The sequence below is a fragment of the Fulmarus glacialis genome, unplaced genomic scaffold, assembly GCF_000690835.1.
Source record: "Fulmarus glacialis isolate BGI_N327 unplaced genomic scaffold, ASM69083v1 scaffold49676, whole genome shotgun sequence".
Classification (NCBI taxonomy): Eukaryota; Metazoa; Chordata; class Aves; order Procellariiformes; family Procellariidae; genus Fulmarus; species Fulmarus glacialis.
Window position 1 is genome coordinate 1 of NW_009220988.1, and position 13,303 is coordinate 13,303.

Consider the following 13,303-nt stretch of genomic DNA (forward strand, 5'->3'; position numbering starts at 1 on the left):
CCTCATGAAGTTCACACGGGTCCACTTCTTGAACTTATCCAGGTCCCTCTGGATGGCATCCTGTCCCTCAGGCATGTCAGCTGCATCACTCAGGTTGGTGTCATCTGCAAACTTGCTGAGGGTGCACTCGATCCTACTGTCTATGGCATTGATGAAGATATTAAACAGTACTGGTCCTAGTACGGACCCCTGCGGGACACCATTCATCACCGATCTCCATCTGGACATTGAGCCATTGACCACTACCCTCTGGGTGTGACCATCCAACCAATTCCTCATCCACCAGACAGTCCACCCATCAAATCCATACCTCTCCAGTTTAGAGAGAAGGATGTTGTGGGGGACTGTGTCAAAGGCCTTACAGAGGTCCAGGTAGACGACATCAGTAGCCCTTCCCATGTCCACTGATTTAGTCCATCTTAAAAGGTCACTATGTTAGTCAGGCAGGACTTGTCCTTGGTGAAGCCGTGCTGGCTGTCTCAAATCACCTTCCTGTCCTCCATGTGCCTTAGCATAGCTTCCAGGAGGATCTGTTCCATGATCTTCCCAAGCACAGAGGTGAGATTGACTGGCCTGTAGAAATGACTGACACCTTTGTATGGTGTTACACTTCGTTCTGTTTAATGCACATTTTGAAAAGAACTTACTGGCTTTTTGACTTAATTCTCATTTTGAGTCCTGAGAAGTCAGTTTTGCTATTTTTACCTCCCACTAGGTAAAACAGGAATAAGTAACAAGCAGCTTAATGGAGAATGCCTCACAAATCCCTAGCTGTAGTGTTCTACACAAAACCAAAAGTGATTACTCAGTGTTGCTTTTTAAAATATTTTTTTAAGTTACATGTGTCTTCATTTGCTTTTAATAGTACAATGCATTATTGTAATATTAATATGGTAATGATATGTAATTTTCTGTTCTTAATATATTCCTTCAGATATCGATGAATGCTCCTTCCAGAACATATGTGTATTTGGTACCTGTAATAATCTACCAGGAATGTTTCATTGTATCTGTGATGATGGCTATGAACTAGATCGAACCGGGGGAAACTGTACAGGTATGTCTCTTCTGTTCAGAAAAATGTCAAGACTTTTTTTAATTGCACCAAGTTAATTTAAAGATGAGTTCACAAAACATACATTGTATTCTCTTACAACAATCAGAGTGCTTTTTTCCCCACTAAACAAGTGATGTGTAGAATTGCATGCTTTGGAGTTGGTTTAAGAATGGAACAAAAAGAATGGCTTCTTAAATATGCAGCTGTGCAAAGGTTATTCTTAAATGTTTGATTTCTTCTTTTGTTCAATTTCTGCTAAAATTCATTTGCATTTGAAATTTTCTTGCCTGTTTTGTCTTAAAAAGTAAAATTATTCTTTTCTGTCCAGTGAGCAGATTTATAAATGTAACTTTCCTATTTCAGATATTGATGAATGTGCCGATCCCATTAATTGTGTTAATGGTCTTTGTGTAAATACTCCTGGAAGATATGAGTGTAATTGCCCTCCAGACTTCCAGCTGAATCCTACTGGGGTGGGCTGTGTGGGTAAGTAAAAGCTACCTGAAGTATTACTTTAGAAATCAGAGCCAAGGTGACTGTTCTGATGCAAAGGAGAGTAGCAAGACAGAAAAAATATACTTCCACATACTCATGCTGCATATCCTGTTATGTAGTTTTCTATAGATGGAGTTAATTATTTTAACTGATGAATGGTGTTTATAGTTTCTTTAAAATATACCTTTTTAAAATTTGTCGAAACATATATTAGCTGCATTTCTATTCTCCTGACAGTTAACAATTCTTATTTAAAAAACTTAATTTTTTAATCCTAGATATGTCTTGGGACTGATTTATGTATTTAGCTTAAGTCTAAACTGGAATTAAAACTGGTTGTGGTACCCATTTGGCTGGAAACAAAGTAAAAGACATGTTTCACTGTAGTTTATGTAATTCTCTCTGGCTTACACTGGCTTAAAGTGAATTTTTATTACATTTCCCCCTTGCTACATGATATAGGACTGTCAGGTGATTAGAGTAGGGAAGTTTTTTGGGAAGAGGTGGGTTGAGAGAGGGGCTAAGATTCAGCCAAAAGGATTTGTGTGTGATCCTGGGAAAGCCTTCTAACTTTTTATTTGGAAAACAGCCTTTTTATTTTATTACCTTGGGAAAACTCAAATTCTCCTGAATTGGTGGTTAGAACTCTGTCCATTTTCTAAATGTTTACAGTGATACTGCAGTGTGGTGGCAAATAAATACATTCTAAGCAAATAATTTCTAAAGAAATGCGTATTTCCTTCAGAACAAATTTTGTTCCTCATCTTTTCCATGTTTCTCCATTTTCTGCCTATGAATATTCTCTGTTGCTTCTCTGGATGCTAGAAACAAGTCCTGTTTGAGACCTTCAGGTGTCCACAGTCTTGACCAATTTATTCTAAAACTTTAAGCTGAGATTTTTAAAGATGAAGTGAATTTATGTAATCTATTGGAAACCTGTGTTTCTGTCTCCCATAGACTTTTCTGACAATTCCTGCCTTAATAGTTTTCTTCTGCAGTTGCAGTCTAACTTAAGCTTTTAGCTTTGCCTCATCTGAAGATTCAGTTGAAGCAATGAAATCCTGCCTTTTTGGCTCCCCTTCTGCAGCATGTAACTACTAAGATCCTCATTCTTTCCTACAACCAGATGCTGTGTATGATCAGCCCTGCAAGCTCTGAATTATGACCAAAGAATTTACATGATCTCTAAAGAGGCTTATGAGAATGAACTATCCTACTGCTAGCTGACTTGTGTTTTGCTAAAAAATGGCACTCTACTTTGGGACCAGTTGTCCCAATGACATTTTTGGCAGGGTTCCCATGCTTCCTCAGTGAAGCCTCCACAGTGGAGGGGAACCTACTCAAGGGTAAATCTAGCAACTCTACAGTCCCAAATGAAAGAGCAAGCCCTCCCTCTCTGAAGAAAAAATGTTGAATAAGAAAGTGGTAGAAAAACTATTTGACCCTTCCTTATTTCTCTCCTGAGGAAATACTACTAGGGCTGTCCCTCTCTCTGGTACAAAGACTCTTTTCCTTTCCCTTGTGTAAGAAGCATTTTTAGTTTCTCAACAACTGATTGTACAGAAAAGAGACTCCCAAGACTTAGCCCCCTGAGCAAACATGGGTGTTTTGGTTGGGTTTTGGATTTTTTTCAAGTTCAGTTTCAGACAGTGGTGGAACTGGAATCCACTTATATGTCTGTGGGAAGAGCTGCAAGCCTTGGGTGTACGCTTCCCATCTGTCTACAGCCTGATTCTATAACAAAGTGCAAAAAACACTCAGTGAACATTCAGCTTTTGTTTTTGACAGGGGTAAGCAAAGCCTCTGCTTCCCATGAAATATCATCAGAGTAAGTTAATAGGAATAAAGCCCTAATTCATGAATGAAATTACACTTTAGTGCCCCTTTTTTTTAGAAGCCCTTGTGCCACTAAAAACATATTAGTTATACTATTTTATACGACTATAGGCATTGTTAGGTTTTGGACTTCTTTTCTTTCACCAGCAGTTCTTATTTGTAATATTTCCAGAGGGTTAAATGATTTTGCAGGGGAAGTGGAAACAGAGAGAGTTGCCATTCCAATGCAGCTATACTAGTTCTGGTTCTAGATTTGGCATGCTTTCGGTATGTCTACTTTACTGACTTAGTCCAAAGAGGGAAGAACTGAAATTCAGTTTGCTTGTGATCCTTTATAGTCTCAGGACTGCAATTCCAAATTGCAGCTTCACTTGCAATGATGTTTGTGTCACTGGCACATGGTAAAATATTACCCAGTTTTCACTCTAAGCTTGTAGTTATTTGGAAAAAAACACCCACAGAGGCTAGTAGACCTCACCAAGAAAAAGGAAAGTTTCTTGCTTCTGGAACGCACAAGTTGTGCTGCAAAATATTGCAGAAACTTCTTGTGAAAGGACAGCAGCTTCTGGTTCTCTTCAATAGCATTATCTCTTGCACGCTTGAGCAAAACAGACAGAGGAATTTAAATTCCAGTTCCTTTCAGAAGAAACAGAAATGTTATCCTTGGCAAAGAGGAACATGGTGCCGTGTCAAGACAGTTCATGTGAGGAGTGAACCGAAACCTAAAACTCTTGATGTACTCGGTGTCGATATTCTGCTAGAGAATTCCAGACTCTGCCTTCGTTCCAAGGTCTATGGTCTCCTGTTGTTCTTAATGGGCCTGAGGTCTTGGGCTGAAGCCGTCTTCCAAAATGGTCATCGTTTTTCACTTTTCCCAAGAAGAATTAAGCCAAATCTCTTCTTGGCTTCTCTTAAAAAGGCAGATGTCTCATGCTGTCAGGGATGGAGAGAAGTGTGCAGTTTCTCTGAGAACAGGAGGAGATAGGTATTCTCAGAATAATCACATTTGGGTTGTTTCAGCTCAAATCCACAATGAGAACAACAGCATGTGCCCTTTTAAAAAGGCTGTTCATTATACTCTCTTCTAACATTGTCTTTAAAAACAACAAAAAAAGGACTTCCACTCTAACATATGCTGATCAGTGATCTCAGGTAAATCTTGCCTTTAGGGAGATAAAGATATCCTTCTTGAAGTTTCTTCTCTTTCCATCAGAGGCTCAGAGATACAGAATACATATGCCTCTGCCACTGAATTCTTAACTGAGTATTTTAGTTTTACAACAGTGTGCATTTATGGTGAGATACTGAAGTTTGTTGTAGAATATGTGGGGCCCAGGAACATCCTCCTTTTTCACAATCTCTGCTACAGTATGGTCTTAAAACTGTGCAGAAAGATTCACCCAAACTTGTCTATTAATGCTTAAATTTGAACAAATTTAAATCTTTTGGAAAGCTTGAAGGTTTTTTCTTGATTTATGTTACGACACTTCAAAAAAAAAAAGTTCAGCCTGAAACTTAATGCGAAGTTGTGTTTTTGTATTATACATACTTAACTAACTTGAGGATCTTGAGAAAAAGTCATTCCGAACAATTCAGAAAGTTCTCTTCAAGTTCTTTTCATAGATATGTCCCAAACCTGAGGATAATTTAAAAACCCATGTCATATCAAGACATTTATTAAACTCTGGAAATTTTGAAAGTGTGGACTACCCACATTTATCATACTGTGTTCATTTTACTCTATGTAAATTGCTAAGGCTGTAGCATCTGGCACTTGGTGCAAGCAATAAATAAAAAATGTCATATTTCTTGGTAAAATACGCATTTGGGAAATCATTCAAAAATTCATTTATAAGTTTTTTAGTCATACCATTAACAGAAATAATAAAAATGCAAAAAGATACTGCGGCCTTTATACAATGGATTTATCAAAAAATTTTTGAGTGGGTTCTGTGCTTCTTTAGAGGCAACCTTTGATAGAAATGATCTTTAGAATTATAACACTACTCGTGAGGAAATTAATGTTCATCTTATTTGGTTGTAATAAGAAATATTATAATAATTGACTATCCTCTCATTCCTTATATTTATGACTCACGGCTAGTTACTTTCCATTTGTAAAGAACAAGGAGACAGTATGTGTAGCAGTAAGAAAACTCATAGCTTTACTTCTCTTAGATTCCTTGCTCATTCTACTAATGCCAGCAGTTGTCTAAATCACTAAGTTACAGTCTGAGTGAACTAATAAACTAATTCTCCTCAAACCTACTGCACATTTAGATTATTTGTTTCAATATTAATGGGTTTTGGAGAATTTCTTTGCCAGTGGAAGAATTCTTCCAGTGACATGGCTTTATTCTGTGATTCGATAGAAAAATATGTGAATTCTTCTAGTTCCACAAGAGAGAGTCATAGCCTAGTCACAATCAGAATATGGAGAACAAATACTAACAGCAAACTGCAGCAAGGCTTCTGATATTTTCTGGAGTGAAAGAGTGGGAGTAGTGTATGTGCTACATTAGAGTACGATGTGACTTTGGAAGACGTGCAAACATTTTGAACTTGTCTCTGGGTACTTAGGAAGCTGAAGCTACCCATTTTCCCTGCTCTCTCTCTCAACATCAGTAACTGCTGGTGTACATGAGTGTTTTGAGCTTGCCATATGACTTCAGAAGCACAATGTTGTCTGAATTCCTGCTTCTTGATATGAAATGTTAAAATGAATGCCTGCTCTTCCTTTGTCCGGATCATTGTGTAAAGCTGTAGTCATACGTGCTTTATGTGTAGATAACCGTGTTGGCAATTGCTACCTGAAGTATGGACCACGAGGGGATGGGAGCCTATCCTGCAACACTGAAATTGGGGTTGGAGTCAGTCGTTCCTCGTGCTGCTGCTCTCTGGGAAAGGCTTGGGGAAACCCCTGTGAGACGTGTCCCCCTGTAAACAGCAGTAAGGAAACGTTCTCTTATTTTCCCTCTGCCCTCTTGTTATAGAAGATGTTAACAAGGGATGGAAAAAGTATTTGAAATCTTTTACTGTATTACTATACATTTATCATTTAAGAAACTGATCTTCTTCATGAGGCAGTGTTCTGGCATAGTTATAAAAGAAAATCTCCCTACTACTGTGAGAGGGGTGATGCAGAGGTGTGGACCTGAGTATCAGACGACCTGACATTTAGTCTTCTGTGGCTGACTTGGTGCTTATTCTCACAGTAATAAATCAGTGGTAACTTTGGAAGGCGCTTCCCACTGGCCCAGTCCCATGTACTTTGGGTAATTTTGGGCACTTTATTTTATTTTGCTTTTACTTTTCTCCCATTAAAAAAAAAGTTAAGGTAGTTGCAGATATGCTTATGTGTCTTAAGAAAGGAATGGATTGCATGCATCTACTAGGAATTTTTACTCAGCAACTCCATGTTGTTAGGGAAGTAAAGAAATAAATAATGCTTAGAACTCAAATCATGCCTTTAATTTGGAGAGCTGCATAGTTCTCAAAGGAGAGTGTTGGTAACTTTTGGGTAACTATTTCTAAGTCACTCTTGAGTACTTTCAAAAATGTTACCCGATGATACTTACCAATTTTGTAGAGATTTGAAGTTCTTTGAATGAATAATGCAACAGAAATGTTAAACAATTCAGTCTCATAACAGTATAAATTCCAATTTTAACATGTATCTTTATCAGTGGTATACTGACATTTCATATTAAAGAACCAGTCAAAACACGAAGTATGTGCCTTTCTAAAGGCACAGTATGGAGAAAACAGCATTGCGCCTGCCTTAAAAGTATCTGAGGTTATGGTAAAGTTTTAAGCAGAACTCTTAATCTTACCTCGATTTTCTACTAATCTAATGCACTTGCTTTATTTACTGTGCATTGGTCAAGAAGAGGAGAAAACCAATGAGCGTGGGGAAGAAGACACATTAAAAACAGAAGTGAAATTTTATTTTTCTGTTGTTAGCATTTTATTCTTCATATGACTGACATGCTCTCTCTTGTTTTACTTTAGCGGAATATAATACTCTCTGTCCAGGGGGAGAAGGATTCAGACCAAATCCCATCACTATTATTTTAGAAGGTGAGTTTATTGTAAATGACTGTGATGACTGGTAAAAAAAAAAAAGTGTCATCTTCGGAGAGATATATACAGGAACTATATGTTGCAGAAATCATTACATTTAGTGCAAAGCAAAACCCTCTGCTAATATGAATTGGACAACAACATGATGCAAAGGCATACCGTAAAAGAATATTGAAGAAGTCCAACAATATTTCAGTAGGAAAATAAGCTGATGTGTACCTTTTACGTACCTTTTGTGTGCCTCTGTACTTGAATTGGCCTTTGAAATTGGCCCCTGAAGGATAAGTCATTTATGAAAATTATAGTTTATCAGTGGAAGGTATAAGTTTCAGGAAATACTCACTGGACAAAGAAACTGAGTGTGCAGGAATGAGGAATTGGATGCCAAATTCCTGTGAACAGTAATGGAAGTTGAACTCCATGGGCTCATCAAGCAGAAACGTGCTCCTGAAGAGCTATTTAAATGGAAGAGAATGAGCAACTCATCCATGCTTTCATGAAGTGCAATTTAGAAGCAAAAAAAAAAATCCATGTGACAGTTAAAAGCTACTAGTTGGTAAAATTTCAGGGGAGTAGTTATAGTCTCTTGTTTCTTTTCATTCTGGAATGGAAATATGGTGGGCTTTCTTCTCTGTTTTCAGACATTGATGAATGTCAGGAACTGCCAGGTCTCTGCCAAGGTGGAAATTGCATCAATACTTTTGGCAGCTTCCAGTGTGAATGTCCAAAAGGCTACTACCTCAGTGAAGAGACAAGAATTTGTGAAGGTTGAGTCCCTTGAAACCTCCTTCTCTATCACAGTGCAGTTATTATGAAAAACACTGTCATTTTGAGCCTTAAATTCATAAGTGGTTATGGTACCCATACCCTTGCCTACAATCTTCTCTAAAATCATTATCTTTGGCATCAGTGATATGATTAATATAAGACTTGAAATGCAACACTTGAATATACTAATGTTTATTTCTACATGATAGATCTCAGCTATGTGTATTCAGTAAACTAAGGTGGTTATTCATGATTTCTGGCTTCTCACTGCAACACCTTGTATCTCCTGCTAGTTTCACTAGGCTCTCTGTATTTTAAGTGAGAAAAGGTGTTTTCTCTTCACAGTATTTTAGAGTAGCAGTTTAATTTACACAACGTGAAGTAAAGTTAATATTGGTCTTCCTTTTGTCTTTGAGATTTGTCATTTTAGAACCCAAAATTGTAAATAGACCCAAAAATGTAAAGAATCTTTCATGGTTTCTCTTAGTTTGGAGTGTTGTAAGTCAGCTTCCCCTTCTTCATTCACTTTGTGAGAAAAAAAATTTGTCTCCTTTCAAAACAGAGCCTGTGAATCCTGAGGCTTTACTAAGCTCAGGTGAAAAAAACTGACCAAACTGGGTTTGCAATTAAAATTGTGTGGGCAAAAAAGACTTATACCCCAAATACCTTAAACAAGAAGATGCAAGGTTAGAGCAGCAAGACTATGCAATTATTCATATCACTCCATATTGACTGGAAAGATACAGCTTGACTAGTTTGAAGGCACCAATCATTCCCCCTGGATGAAAGAAAAATTCAGGAAGAACATGCATATTTTCCCTCTCAGCTGCCCCTGAATGCAAGCCCTCCAGTTTCAGTGGTAAATTCAACAACTTCGAATTTATTTAGGGTGTTCTCTTGCACTTCACTGGCTGGACTTAGTATGAGGTTAACAATATTACTTTGCAGCAGCTGTTACAATAGCTGCTTAGCCCAAATGTGAGCTGTACTTTCCAAGTTAGCCTTTAAATGAAACATTTTTGTTATCTTAGCATGGTTTATTATGGTCATATTTCTCAGAAACATTTGCTAGGACTTGTTCCTCTTTTCTGTTGTTAATTGTAGTGATTTCATTTGGTCTCTAGATATTGACGAGTGTGTTGCACATCCTGGTGTCTGTGGTCCTGGCACCTGCTACAATACCTTGGGGAACTACACCTGCATTTGCCCACCTGAATATATGCAAGTGAACGGAGGACATAACTGCATGGGTATGCAAAATCTCATCTTTACTAGAACCATCTGAAGATCAGACTGTTTCGGGGCCAGACTCTCTGCTTAAAATTTCCTTTCAGATGAGGCCAGTTCTAAAGCTTGTATTGCTTTTTCCTGCCTTTAACTCCCCGACAGTTATGTCATGTAGCCAGGAAAGAGATCCCAATGGCTGATGTGCAGTGTTCACGTGCTCTTATTCCTTAACAGATCTCAGAAATCTTTTTTCTATTTTCACTAGTCATTTCGAAATGGTAGGGTTTGCTATACAAATGGATCTGATGAGCATCTACACTGTGTTTCTGATTTCTTGGGAATTTTCCTTTTTCCCCTTTGTGTCGTTGAATGAAAAATGAAAATACGTCAAATTTCAGGGAAGTCTAAAACAAAGACTGTAGATTACTTCTATCCTTAAATTATTTTTAAATGCATCCATGCATATGGTTGGGTTGCATTCAGAAGCCAGAGTTAATGAACCACTGTCTAGGTTTGTAGGGGGTTGATATTTACTTAAATTAGTTTGGTTTTACTTTGTAAATGATTCTTTTCTCACATCTAGATATGAGAAAAAGCTTTTGCTACAGAAGCTATAATGGAACCTCCTGTGAGAATGAACTGCCCTTCAATGTAACCAAAAGGATGTGTTGCTGCACATACAATGTTGGGAAAGCATGGAACAAACCTTGTGAACCATGTCCAACTCCAGGAACAGGTAAACCCTACTATAATCATCCCATTTTGTTACTTTCTTTGCTCATTTACTCCTTTGACCTATTGGCTAAAGTTAACATTTCAGCCCCAAAAAACCTTTGCTGTACTCCCAAAGCAGAGTGACAATACCCCACCGTCCTGGATTCATCCTCGGTGTGCTAAACAAGAAATAGGTATTTCTTCCATATTTTTAAGTGGAAGAAGTGTCACTCCATATTGAGTGGAAAGATACAGCTTGACTAGTTTGAAGGCACCAATCATTCCCCCTGGATGAAAAAAAAATTCAGGAACAACATGCATATTTTTCCTCTCAGCTGCCCCTGAACGCAAGGACAAGGGAACAAACTATTGTCAGGTGTCGCTGAGATGAATAAAAAGGCCTGGAGTGTGTAGACTGACCTTCCCATCAGCAGCAGGAGTATGTCAGTGCTGTACCTAAAAGGATGTTTTAAGACAGGTATCTGTAGGTAGATACAATTATTTAGACCTCTTTTTTGGTGATGGGGCTCTATAAAATGAGTTTGCTGTGATTGTTTTATTCTTTCTTTCTAACAAATGCCAAAGCTTTCAGAGGTCTTGTATGGACATAGAATTACTTTCAGTTACTTAGATTTATGTCAAAAATTTATATTTGTGTAGGTAAGACCCACCAGGGTGGCACAGTAGGCACAAGCAAGTTTTCTGAATGCATGATGACAGAACTCCCATCTCTAAAGCTGGGAAGTTTCTGGAAGAGCAGTCATCAGGCAATAATACTGGGGTTGAAGATACTGGCTGATAAGAGATGCCTGTTGCCTGGTCTGTCTTCCAGGATAATTAGTTTAGGATAGTATAATTGAGTTACTGCATAGTTGGGGATACGTTTATCCTGGTAGTACTAATCTGTCAGAATAAAAAGATTGGGTTTCATTTTCACTTGTGTCTCACATCTGAGAGTGATCCTTTCAGTTGCTTTTACATTTTCTCTATTGAGGGTGATGAACTTGCAGAAGCTCACTAAGTAGGGCATTGTAAAGGGAAGTAAAAATTCCCTTCTATAAAGGGAGGTGAAAATAATAAGGTACGGTTCTTTTTCAGTTAGGCGTTATGGAGTTCCTTGCCTGGAACAAAACACCCTTGAAAGCTCAGCTCAGAAAAATCATTGGTGGGAGAGTCACCAACTTGGAAACCTGACAGTAGCACCTGGCCTTCATTAAAAGATTCTTATATTTGTAAGAAGAGCAAAGGTGCCTAGATAAAACTCAGATGCCTGTACAAACACATTCTAGTGTTTAATTGACTTTGCCCCAAGTTTACTGCCACTAAACCCATACCTCTGGTGCTGCATCATTTGTGATGTTAGGGTAAAGAATGTATTACTTTCACTCCAAGTAGTTTATCCTGGTGACATAAGGGAAACAGCAGATAATTTAAGAAAGACTTTCCCCCACAAGCAGTGAAGAGGAGGAAAATGGGACTGAAAAGAAAAAACAGTGTCTTCGTTTTCTTTCTTAAGTAGGAGGAGGCAGAATGAAGAAATGTTCTTAGCAGTCAGGAATGGGAGATGGAAATAAGCTTGAGAGAGGAAATACATGTTTGCTATCACAGAGAGCTCATAAAATTCTTTCCCATAGTCATTTATCTCAGTGCCATAAAATTGTCATCATGATGACAACATGATGAGAAAAATACAGCAAAGTACTAGCAGGGATTCATGCAATTAATATTCTTGGATGGAAGAAAGAATTCGCCTTTTAAATTGGTAAGACTGAAGTTTTCAAAAACTTCTGCAGCTTTTAAAGATTTGTTAAGACAACTCCACTTAGTCTGCAAGCAGTTACAGGGTTAAAATATTTCCCGAAATATTTCAATATTGCCTTGTTAGCTCTTCTAAATGCCTTTACTGTATTTGGAGACATGCTTGAACCTTTTTTGCCATGAAAAGAGATTGTGTGAGGGATCAAACACAAATTCCAAGTGTAAATGGTTGAATAGCTGCACTTATGTGGTATAATCAGTTGTTCTGAAATCTGGGTGGGAGCTACACATCACAGACAGGGGTTACGATACACTGACCTTAACCAGTTTGCTAGACTGAGCCCAGTAGCTCATTAAGAGCATTATTCTCTCTGATGAGAATTATATTTTTCCTCTAAATGAACTTCACATGCCAACGCATTTGCATTTTTTTTCCTTTGTGAACAGAGCTCTTTCTTCCTTTTCATATATTTATGCTTAACAATCAATCTCTGTTTGATGATTTTAGGTAGTAAAGACTGTATTGCTTGGTTATACACATTATACAGATCATAACCATTACCATACAGACTTTAATCAGAAATAATCATTCTTGTTTGGGTTTTTTTTTCACACAAAGAAATGTAAAAAGCTGCTTCACTGCTAAGAACTCTTACAGAACTCTTTCATGGTTTGATCATTTCCAGAGTGCTTCACCTCAGAGAGTTTTTTTCCTGTTCTGTCCTAAAAAATAATATAGTGATAAGTATATGGGTTTTTGAAATATTTTTAAAGTCATTGATGAAAAGTCAAGTTTTTGGAAAGTAAATCTCTGGCATGTTTGTGTATGGATAATTTGGCACTGTATAACAGTCCTCACCTTATCATATACTCTTTTTCTACACAGTACAAACTGAAAAAAAAATGGAAAAACTCTATTAAATGGAATGCATGGAACATGTAGGTAGCATAACACAGGATGAAAGAAGGCCTGCAACTCTCAGAGCCTCTTCTTCAACCTCCCAGACCTGATGTGTTGGGCATTATCACAGGAGTAGGTTATCATCACCCATGGAGACAGAGTAGTGAATACAAGGCCCTCTTTTTATCTAGTATGTTTCGCAGGTTTACTGACAGCAGTAAATGGCATAAAGCTCCCTGCAGAAAAGAACTGTTTTCTAACCCTCAAATCTTATAAATGTTAATCTAAAAGAGCAGAAAATTGCTGAATGGTAAAACACTGTGGCAGGAGTATGGTCCAGTATCCAGCACTGCAAGAATAACCTCAGCAGGCATTAAGCAGTCATTAAACAATAGGACAGAAAAAAGAAGAAAATGCTGAAGTTCAGGTATACTGGATCCTACTTGGGTTATACAGGAAATAAC

The 13,303-nt window shown here is 37.8% G+C and overlaps 1 protein-coding gene across 1 annotated transcript in view; it reads left to right on the top strand.

Annotated features, from left to right (window-relative positions):
- Nucleotides 1-934: 934 nt before the first annotated feature.
- Nucleotides 935-13,303, top strand: part of LOC104072357 (fibrillin-2) — a gene marked incomplete at its 5' end in the record, with an annotated part of 43,034 nt that continues 30,665 nt past the window's right edge. Inside the window, 7 exons of the mRNA XM_009580916.1 lie at nucleotides 935-1,057; nucleotides 1,421-1,543; nucleotides 6,176-6,337; nucleotides 7,400-7,468; nucleotides 8,113-8,238; nucleotides 9,364-9,489; nucleotides 10,050-10,202. Of these exons, the coding sequence (XP_009579211.1) occupies nucleotides 935-1,057; nucleotides 1,421-1,543; nucleotides 6,176-6,337; nucleotides 7,400-7,468; nucleotides 8,113-8,238; nucleotides 9,364-9,489; nucleotides 10,050-10,202 (882 nt within the window). The remainder of the gene's footprint in view (nucleotides 1,058-1,420; nucleotides 1,544-6,175; nucleotides 6,338-7,399; nucleotides 7,469-8,112; nucleotides 8,239-9,363; nucleotides 9,490-10,049; nucleotides 10,203-13,303) is intronic.